The 11,130-nt window shown below is 40.5% G+C and overlaps 1 protein-coding gene across 1 annotated transcript; it reads right to left on the reverse strand.

Moving 5' to 3' along the window:
- Window positions 1–480: 480 nt before the first annotated feature.
- On the reverse strand, window positions 481–4,443 carry LOC131008356 (uncharacterized). The gene is made up of 2 exons (XM_057935239.1): window positions 3,252–4,443; window positions 481–3,134 (listed from the first exon to the last, which is right to left on the reverse strand). The coding sequence occupies exons 1-2, from the start codon at window positions 4,441–4,443 to the stop codon at window positions 481–483; spliced, it is 3,846 nt and encodes a 1,281-aa protein (XP_057791222.1).
- Window positions 4,444–11,130: the final 6,687 nt, after the last annotated feature.

The following is an 11,130-nucleotide window of genomic DNA, read 5'->3' on the forward strand; positions in this document are numbered from 1 at the left end:
AGTTTCTGGAACTCCGGCCTAACCATCGTCCCAAAACAATCCTGGCTCAAACCAGTCAAAACCGAAACAAGAAAAAGCAAGGCTAAAAAGACAATGGCTGGTAAGACGCTGTCGCCATCGTCTAACAAAAAGGAAAAGAAAGCTAACCTCAGCCGGTTAGACGCCGTCGCTGAGTAAACCAAACTGACCACAAAAAAATGAGACATAGGCCGGTAAGACGCCGTCACCCATGTCCCAGAAAACACCAGGTGAGAAGAAATTTTTGGCCGGTTATACGCCGTCGCCAAAGATCCCTCACTCACCCTATAAAAAAAGTGCTAGAACGCCGAGAATTCCACACCCCCTCTTCTCTGTAAAGCGTCGCTCTCCCAAAGACAAAGTCGAGAATGCCGCACCCGACCACCAACCAGTCGAAGCTCATTAAAACCTCGTCCGAGCCGCTTCCACGCAAGGAATCAAACCCAAAACAGTCCCACAACATCAAGTCTTAATACGAACACGGCTGTGGGTCGCCATATCTAAAGACACCGCAGTCTTAATTTCATCAATAGCAAATGGCCACCACCCCTCGATCCGAGCATGATTAGCCATAATATCCGCCGCACTGTTTTCTTCCCTATAGATATGCGAGATCTGTAAACGAAAATTAGAAAGCCGACTTAACGTCTGTTTCCAAAGAGGTAAAAAGCGCCAAGGGACATCCAGAGAACGTGAGTGCAGAAGCTGAACTACATAAGACGAGTCCGCTTCAATCCAAAGCCAATGCCATCCTCGAAAATTAGCAACTCTAACAGCATGCATGACCGCCAAGAGCTCCGCTTCAAAAGCAAACCCAGTACCACCTTTATAGTGGTAGCAACCACGGACCGCACCCCAGTTATCACGAAACACTCCACCAGCCGCACCAAGCGCTGAACCGTCAGTGTTAACCTTAATCCACTGGCCAGCCGACGGCCACCAGTGTACCTCGATCATCAAAGGAGGAGGGGCAGCACGCATGGCGACCCCAATCCGCCTGAGCACCAAGTAGTCCTGCCAAGAGTTATGAGAACGCCTAAGCTTAGGGAAATTGGAATCCATCTCCTTAAACATGACTTTAAGGAATCCAAGAATCATATTAGAATGGAAACTAGCATCATTAAAAATCATTTGATTGCGACAGTCCCAAATTTTCCAAATAAGATTAATCACCCCAGCCTTCCAATAGGACCAAACCAACAGACTGAGTTGTGTATTCCAGACAGCAACCAACACACTATGAATATCCAAGCAATCCAAAATGTGTGCCTTGGCAAACCAATCAAAAAAGACCACCCAAATTTGCCGAATGACACGGCAATTCCAGAACAAATGGTCAATGGACTCCTCAGCCGTCCCACACATCACACATCTATTGGGGCCGTGCATGCCCCTTTTGATAACACCATCCAGCGTTGGCATCTTCCTATGCAAAATCCGCCAGGTAACAAGAGATCTTCTGTCAGGAATAAAACGCTCCCAAATCCAAGTTTCCCAGATGACTTTGGGAAAGTGCAAAGACTGCGAAACATAAGCAATGGAGGCAGTGACCTCCCCACTAACAGAAGGTTTCCAGAAACGAGTGTCACCCTCCTCCCCAATCGGTAGCAGCAGAATATCCACCACAATGTCAAGAAACTGAATAATAAAATCCGGAGTGAAATGCCAAACTCCATCATAGAAGTAATCGCTCACAGCTTGCTGCAGGAAGTCTCTCATAAAAATCGGAATATGGAGCTTGTCAGCCAACTTATAACCCAGCCAGTCGTCATGCCAGAAATAAATATGTTCTCCTGTACCAAAATAGGAATAAGAGTCATTCACCAAGGTGCTCACATGCTCCCTAACACCCGTCCAAAAAGGCGAAGAAGCCAAGTACGTCTTGGCATAGCCAAAATTCGACAAGTAACGCGTGGCAAGAACTGCTGAAGCGAAGTCACGGCCTTGCACTAACCTCCAGGCAATTTTCATCAAAAAACTCCTGTTCATGGCCGAGAACGACCTAACCCCAAGGCCACCCTCCGACCGAGAAGCACAGACCCGAGACCAACTCACCGGACATGAGGGTTTTTTCTCCACATTGCCCGACCAAATAAAATTGCGGCACTTCCTATCAAGTTTATAAATGAGAGATTTAGGCCATCTATAAATCATCATTGAATGTGTCGCCGAGCTTTGAATCACAGAACGAACCAAGCAAATTCTGCCAGCCATAGATAAATGTAACCCCTTCCAGCTAGAGAACTTATTGACAATCTTGTCATAAATGCCAATCAGGTAAGAAGCACGCATACGGCCAGAGAAGATCGGAACTCCCAAATAAGTGACCGGCAAAGATCCCATGGCAAAACCAAGCTCACTGATCACATGATTCTTCATGACACTGGAGACACCACTCCCAAAGAAAACATGAGACTTAGCAGGATTACAAATCTGTCCCGAAATATCACCATAGAAATCCAGAATTTCTTTAATTTTACGAGCGTTTCTCATCGACGCCTTACAAAAAATCAAGATGTCGTCAGCATAAAGCAGATGAGAAGGAAATCGAGCCCCTCTACTGAAATCCATGGGAATGATGTGACGAGAAGCCACACAATTGAGAAATAAGTGACTCAAAACATCCTCAGCAATGCCAAAGAGAATCGGGGATAGAGGATCACCCTGCCTCACCCCTCTGGAACAAGCAAAATAGCCACTCAACTGCCCGTTATAAAGGATGGAGATCCGAGCAGAACTGAAAATAATGGAAATCCACTCAATGAATTTTTCATGAAATCCATTAACTCGGAGCACATGCAGAATAAAATCCCAGCGCATAGTATCAAAGGCCTTGCGATTATCAACTTTGCACGCCATATTCGAGCGTTTGCCCGTGCGATTCATGCAGCTAAAGCCCTCAGAACCAAGCATGATACAATCGTGAATCGAGCGACCTCCAATAAAACCAAATTGATTTGGAGACACCCCAACAGCCGCCACTCCACCCAATCTGGTAGCAAGAATTTTAGAAATAATTTTGAAGAAAAAATTTGACAATATGATAGGTCTCAAATTAGTCACCTTCTCCACCACATCCTTTTTCGGGAGCAAAATTAAGGTGCTAGCATTGCATCCTGCAGGCAGATAAGAATTGAGGAAGAAAGCACGCACAACAGTAAGGATATCCAATCGGATTACGCTCTAGCAGCTTTGATAAAACTTCCCAGAAAACCCATCCGGACTCGACGAACTGTTCGCATCCAAGCTAAAAACCGCGGCCATAATCTCCTCATCATCAGGAATACGAGTAAGCTTCCCATTCTGATCCTCAGACACATAATGATCAATAATCCCTTCAAGCAAATCCCAGTTCACGTTGCTGGGACCTTCTTCTTTAAAAAGAGAGGAGAAGAAATCAATAATATGCTGCTGTATATTCCCCCGATCATACGAGATAGCATCGCCAATCTTCAAGTGTTCGATCCTATAATTTTGCTTTCGAAATCGAATAACACGATGGAAGAAAGAAGTGTTACGGTCACCGTCATTCAGCCAGTGCGCACGACTCTTTTGTTGCAAAAGGTTGTTCTTCCTTGCCAAGAGAGATGTCAGCCGAGCTTGATGAGCCACCTCCTCATCAAAATAAATGTCCGTGTAGCCCAGGTCATAAATTCTATTCTGAACGTCAAGCAAGGAATTCTGCTCAGATTGGATCTGCATATCCACCTGCCTAAAAACTTCTTTATTCCAAACCCGGAGATCATTCCTGAGTCGACGAAGCTTGAACATGACTTTATAAATAGGACAACGAACGTGCGCCTCCACATCCCAAGAAGACACCACTCTCTCTTGAAAGTTAGGATGAGAAGTCCACATATTTAAGAACTTGAAACGTCTCCCCTTACCCGTCTCAGCACTGCATTGGAAAATCAAGGGAGAATCATCAGAAGTGAGTCTTGGAAGCGCATGTGTGTTAATCGAGACCCACAAGTTCGCAAAGCCAATGGAAAAGAACGCCCTGTCCAATCTAGATTCCACATGCCGAGGAAGTAATCTCCGACCAGACCACATAAACCGAATGCCAGAAGAAGGCGATTCGATCATATCCGAAGCCTCAATGAAGTCGCAAAACTCACTGCAAGAACTTCTCAAAGGCGCCACCAAACTACGACGTTCATGAGCACCCTTCACGGCGTTGAAATCGCCAATAAAAACCGTGTTCCCATCAACGAAAGAAAGAAGATCAACCCACAAATCACTCCTAGAGACATGATCATTAGCACCATGCACAATAGCGACTCTAAAATTATAAGTTTGCCAAACACAATCAACAATAATAACTTGGTCCGAAGATAGCAAAATCGCTGTCTGAACGGACGGACTAGCAAGCAACCAGATGTTCGACCTCCGAGGCTGTCGACAGTTCTGATGGCGGGGAACCATATTAATCAATCTCCAATAACTCTGACGAACTTTATGAAGGCTTTTCTTGGGCTCAATAATGCCCACAATTAAAGGCAAGAATGAGTGACAGTGCTCCTTAAGAAGAGATTTAGATTCGTCCGAGAAGCCTCGGACGTTCCAAACAAGAAAATTCATGAGAATTACAGGTTGATTCTGGACTGAGAGGACCCCAGTTCCGCTTCCTTATCCCAACGTTGGTTAGCCACGTTGTCCATAGCCTGCAGACTATCCGACTCCTGATAATCAACAATATAATCACGTGGTTGATGCCCAGCATCAGCTGCCTTCCGAAGACGATTCTTAATACTTTCTTGCTGAAGAAGAAGAGCCTTATTATGGTTGCGTGCATTCTGGTCGTTTTTGGGAGGACGCCCTCTGCCACGTTTAGATAAACTCGAGCCCAAGACCTCCTACTTAAGCCTTTCCGCCTTCATATCGTTTTCCATCGCTAAAGATTTCCGGTCCTTTTCTGGTTGAACAACCAAAGGAAGAGCATTAGTGTTCAGAGTAGCCTGCTGAGGCAACCTCTCGCGATCCCTCCCCTGTCGCTCCTCCTGAGGATAAACTTGATCCGAACCTTCTGCCATCTTCTCCGTAATGCCCCCCAACTGTTCGACGCTTTGCTCCACAGCAACATGCCGTTTTGAGCCTTCAGCTATCTTCAACGTGACGTCCCCCAGCTGTTTGTTGCAATGCTCCACCGAAAGAGACAGTTGTGCAGGGCTGTCTTCCTTCTTATCATTAGCATCTCCCAACTGTTCGATGTTTTGCTCCATAGAGATATGCAGCTTGGCTGCGATGTCCCCTTCTTGCTCTTGAAAACGTTGTAGTTGAGGTCTCTTTCCCTGAGTCATTTCATTCTCATCCGAGGTTTTGTTCATAACAATGTGTTATGTTCATAACAATGTCCCCACTTATGTCATTCCCCTTGATAGGATCCCGCTTATTAGTCTCCAAATCCTCATGAATCGAACAGTCCTCAAGGATGGCAAATCTGTTACCATCCGGTGACCCCGAGTGATTGTGTTTTTTCCCTGAGCTACGATTACACAAAACTTCCAACAGATCAGGCCCTGAAATCTCCTTATGTAGATTATCACTCGCCTCATCAGCCCCAGCTTCCGACTCCGAATCAGTGGCCACCACTCATTCCAAGAGCTGCTTATCCCTGACATCTTTTTCCTCAATAACCTGCCATGCTGGGCCTTTTGTTTTCGTCGCTTCAAGCTCTATTTTTTTCCCTGCTTTCCCTCGCCGACACTTGTCCGGCGAGTGACCAGTTATCTTACATTTAGTGCAAAATAAAGGGATATATTCATAACTGAATTCAATGTTAAAAGAATACTCACCTCCATCGATCGTCATATATTCTGGAAGAGTTTGAGAGAGCTCTATTTCCACTAAAATACGAGCAAAGTGAGCCACTTCATCGTCAATAGAAGTACCATCGATCTTCAACGGTTGTCCCAGCCATCGACCAATGCCCAAAAGAACCTCCGGTGCCAAAACTCCACCGGCAAGTAGTAAATTCTCACCCAAACTTGAGCCAAGGAGGATGATTCTTTATAGGGATTGAAGTAACGTATCCAATCATGAAGACGTATCGAACCGTCCGGAAGATCCCATATCACATGGCGTTTGGCAGTAGCCTTATCCTCCTTGTTTAGAAACTTTAAAGTATAGTACCCTCTTGCCATCGGCATGAGAAACCATGGGGATTTAATCGCCCATAACGATTGTAATTCCGCCTTAAGTTCTCTGGTGGTCCTAGGCTTTTCACCCTTATTCATCATGAAGCGACCAATAAGCGCATGTTGGAATTTCGTAGCTTGAAAATTCTGGATGTCTCGTGGAACTTTCAGCACACCGTTCCCTTCTTGAGCAAAGGGCCGAAGCGCTTGAAATTTGTGTGCTGGCAGGTCCGGTTTCTTAGCCCTTTGCGGAGCTGTGATTTGGGCATAAGAGGCCACCGCTTCAGCCTCTTTCACAGTGGTCGAAGACGAACCAGGGAGCAATTTTTGATTCTTCGGCGCAGACGCACCAACCAAACTAGGGTTAGCATTAGGGTTTATCGAAACAGAACCAACAACGTCGGGGTTTGTGGGTTTCATGAAATTGTTTGACACTTGGGGCAGGTTAAGGCCACCCCTATCGAGCATGGGCTGCGGGGTTTCGCCGGAAGACATGATCGGAGGGAAATTATTGGTGGAAAACTAGGGTTAGGGCACGCTTAAAAGAGAGAGACGACATCTGCTTTTCACCTCAAAAAACTATGTAATTAATAGTAAAATAGTTAGTATTCATATAATTACTTCAATTGTATATCAAATTTAACATGTTAGTGAAAAAATTTAAAAAATAAAAATAAATATAAATCACATTTAATGTTCCATTTTTAAATATATTAAAAATTATATAAATCTAAATCATATTTGAATTGTATTTTTAAGATATATATATATATATATATATATATATATATATATATATAATTATTCATCTACAAATTCATATTAAAAATAATATTCCCCACGTCCATCAAAACAATGGAAATTTAGTCCAACACATGTTTTAATGCAATATTTGGTGAATTCTATGTAGTAGGGAAAGTGTTCCATCATTATATGAATAGAGACAATTCCATCTACCACACATGGTGAGAGCACCGTTTTGACTTTCTCAACATCCCAATCTCTCTCAGAGGTAATAAAATATGATTTAATACAAAAATCATTTAAATGTTTCATTCTATCATTTTCGCCATTAACCAGGCCCGGGATCCAATTATCTTTTCATGCATAAATTCTCATTCTATCCCAACCCTATACTTAATCCCTCTCCACAAAAGCTCGTTACCCTAACAAAGAGAGTGCCAAACAAACGAGCAATTTGAGGACACTAGTGCATCATGATATACATTGCTCGAAAATAACATTACTTTATAACCCTAGCCATGAGGGAGTCAAGCTGCTTAACTCTCCAAATTTGCGTCGCAAGCAAAGTTTGGTTAAAATGTGTAACCCTCTTAAATTCAAGTCCTCTGTGCGATTTTGTTCGGCAAAGTTTGTTCCAAGAAGCCCAATGCATTTTCTCCTCATTCTCTAACTCTTCCTACCAGAAATTAGAGCACATCTTCTCAATATCATCACAAATGGCAATTGATAATCTAAACTAAGTCATGACGTATGTGGAAATAGATTGAAGGACCGATTTAATGAGAGTCTCTTTACTGCCCACAGAAAACCCATTTATGATTCCAACTTTTAGTCTTTTTGCAATTTTTGTCTTTAATATATTCAAACTGCATTCGCTTTTTGCGGGTAATAAAATTCGAGAGCCCAAGATACATGGAGTGGCCATGAGTTTCTTTGATACCGAGAGCACTAGTAGCCTTATCAATCTCTTTTTGGCTAGTACATGGGCTGAAAGATATATTAGATTTGTCATAGTTCACCTCCTATCTTGAGGCCCTTTTACAGGTTTGAAGCACGTCCTTGAAACCATTGACAAGCTATCATCTGCAAAGAAAAGGTTTATAATGAATGGGTAGTTCCTTATAAGCGTAATTCCACTAAAAATGCCCTGGTTCATAGCTGCAAATCAGAGATGAAAAACCTTGGGCACAAATTACAAATAGGAACAGCGAGAGCGGACATCATTGCCTAAGCCCCTAAGAGGATAACAACGATCCAAATGCCTTCCAATTAATGACGAATGATAACGCCACCAAAGAGACGCAGTGTATGATGAGGTTAATGTTTTTATGTGGAAATGTCATCACCATAATTATCGCCCGTAAAAAGCCCCACTCCACTTGATCGTATGCCTTACTCATATCCAATTTCGCTACAACAAAGCCCATCTCGCCTATCTTTTGTGTCGGAGCCAATGTATACGCTCATAGCCAAGAAGGATGTTGTCGGATATCTACCTCCCATGAATAAACGCACTTTGAGAATCATCCACAATAGCATTCAGAATTCCTCTCACCTAATTCACCAAAACTTTCGCCACAATCTTGTAGGTAGTATTACAAAGGCTTATAGGCCGAAACTCCCTCACCTCATTCGATTTTTTTATTTTCACGATGAGGACAATGATGGTTTTATTCCAATATCTTAAGCTCAACCCTCATTAATAACTTTGAGAACTTCCTTTGTCACATTAACTACCAATCTCGCCCCAAACTTCATTTGGCCTCAAAGCTTTACGCGAATGCATTTGGAACATCGCTCGTCTAACTTCTGCTTTTGTAAAGTCATCTACCAACTTCGATCGTGCCCCATCATCCAAGAAGGATGAAATTGTTTCCGTAACCTCGACAAAGTGATCAGGCGAGGGGAAAGTTGTTTCGAAAAAAATAGCAAAATAATTTTGGACGACGATCATTATTTCCTCATCTTTGCTAGTCATAATACTGTCGTTGGTCATTAAGAAACCTATGGTATTCTTTTTCCTCCGTATACTTGCTAAAGAATGAAAGTATTTTGTATTTCGATCATTAAGCCCCAACCAATTAGCTCTCGACCTTTGTTTCCAATGGATTTTCTCGGCTTCTATTGATTTCTCTATCTCACAATTCAATAGCTTCAACTATGTTGAAATCTTTGTTGTGTCTGCTTTAGAGAGAAGCCAACTTCGTCATTTTCGTAGTTCCTCTAACTCTTTAGTTGGCTTATCAAACTTGTTCTTTGACCATCTCTGAAGGAATGCCTGCCATTTCACCAATCTATCAGCGAAGGTAAATCATTTGTCACACTCCACTGCATAACCATATTAACTGCAAAAGTTTTATCAGCCAGCCACTTATGTTCAAAGTAGAACCTTTTTTGACCACATCTGAACTCTTGTAAGTTTCTCGTTGTTCAAGCTTGAGAAGAAGTGGCCTATGATCGAAACTGAACAGAGCATGGGCCACTTCTTCACAAAAGACGTCCCTAGTTTTCCCACTAATTAAGAACCGATCGAGACGAATGAAAGTTGCAATATCATTCTTCTGTTGATTATACTAGGCGAACTCTGCATCATATCCTAGTGATTTCAACCCACAAAAATCCATATCTTATAAAACCCTGCATTTGTACCCAAGGTCTTCGCCCATGTCGAAACCCGTCGTTGAGATTTTGGGAAATGAATTTGTATTTGTCCTATACCCACTATAAGGTTCCGCTAATGGCAAGTATAAGGTCGATTTCACAGAGTGTTGGTGTATCTTGGTTCTCAGTGTCCCGGTCACAACTACAAGGGGGGTGCACTTTGGTCTCATTGCCAAGTGCTACGATTATGTATACTGAAAATCATTTTTTAGCTGCTAGTATACTTGTACTAACCTTATTTCCTGAGAATACACATTTTTATCAGATAATTTGCATTATATTTCTTTGTTAATTATACTGCCATAAGTCCAAATTCTATATAAAAATCATGTGGTGATGACCATATGGATAATCTGTTATACAATAAATGAAGTTCACAGTCTAGATAAATTTGGGTAACTGTTGGTAAAGACTGATAAATCTAAGCGTGAAATTAGTTGGTCTTAGCTAATCATAGAATCATAGATACTTGTGCGGTATAACATTACAATGGATTCACTGTGAGATAAGTTCTAAATAACTAACATAATTTAAAACAAGGTCTCCGAAAAGTGTTATTTCTTAATTTATAGTGATAATATTATGCATGCAATATTTTATTATACATTGCTTTGACTTATCATAGTGAGGATTATTGAGAATCCAATCTCTAGGTATCTTAGGAAGTGACAATTTAATATTTTTATTTTGTATTTAAATTAACATGTTGTATGTATTTTTATTATTTAAAATTTTAGTGGTGTGTTGTAATATTTTTTCCTTTTGATTATTATCAGAGTTTAATTTTTTTAACACAATTATATTAATTTTTAATTATATTTTATTATCTTAAAAATATTTTATTGGTGCAATTATATTAAGTTTAGTGAGATTAAATATAAATACAAAAATTAAGACACATAAATTATATATATATATATATATATTGAAAAAATGACTACTAGTATTTATGACCGTAGAATTTATGAATAGTTAAATATGAAGTGATAGCATATTAAAAAAATATAAAATAATTAAAAATAGGAAAACTTGTTAATGTGCCACTCACGTGGCACCACCAAAAATAACACCATAATCATTAATGAATGCCCTAAATATACCGAAATTGGGCTCCAATGATTTTTTTTTCTTCTTTTAGCAATTTATCTTTATTTTTAGTTGTCTTTTGCCAATCTATTTTTTATTCTTTTTTCTTTTCATTCTTTTACTCTTTTTTTCAAATGTAGCGTTAGTTAAAAATGATGCTGCACATGAAAGAAAAAAATTACTGTTGACAATCCAACAAAAAATATCTATTAAACAAATAAACTTATGAAAATAATTAATTAATTTTTATGTTAATTAAAAATAATTATTAAATTAAAAATATTAAATTCATAATTTAAATGAAACGTAAATAAATAAATGAGTTGAAAGTTGATTATGTCAACAAAAACTTAAATTTGAGAATAAATATTATTGGAGATGAAAGTATGAGAAGAGCAATACGATGATGTCTTGCAATTGCAATGATATGAATAAAAAAGAAAAGAAAAGAAAAAGAAAAAGAAAAAGAAAGGGAAACTGAGAA

Source organism: Salvia miltiorrhiza, chromosome 2, assembly GCF_028751815.1.
Source record: "Salvia miltiorrhiza cultivar Shanhuang (shh) chromosome 2, IMPLAD_Smil_shh, whole genome shotgun sequence".
In the NCBI taxonomy this organism is placed as follows: domain Eukaryota; kingdom Viridiplantae; phylum Streptophyta; class Magnoliopsida; order Lamiales; family Lamiaceae; genus Salvia; species Salvia miltiorrhiza.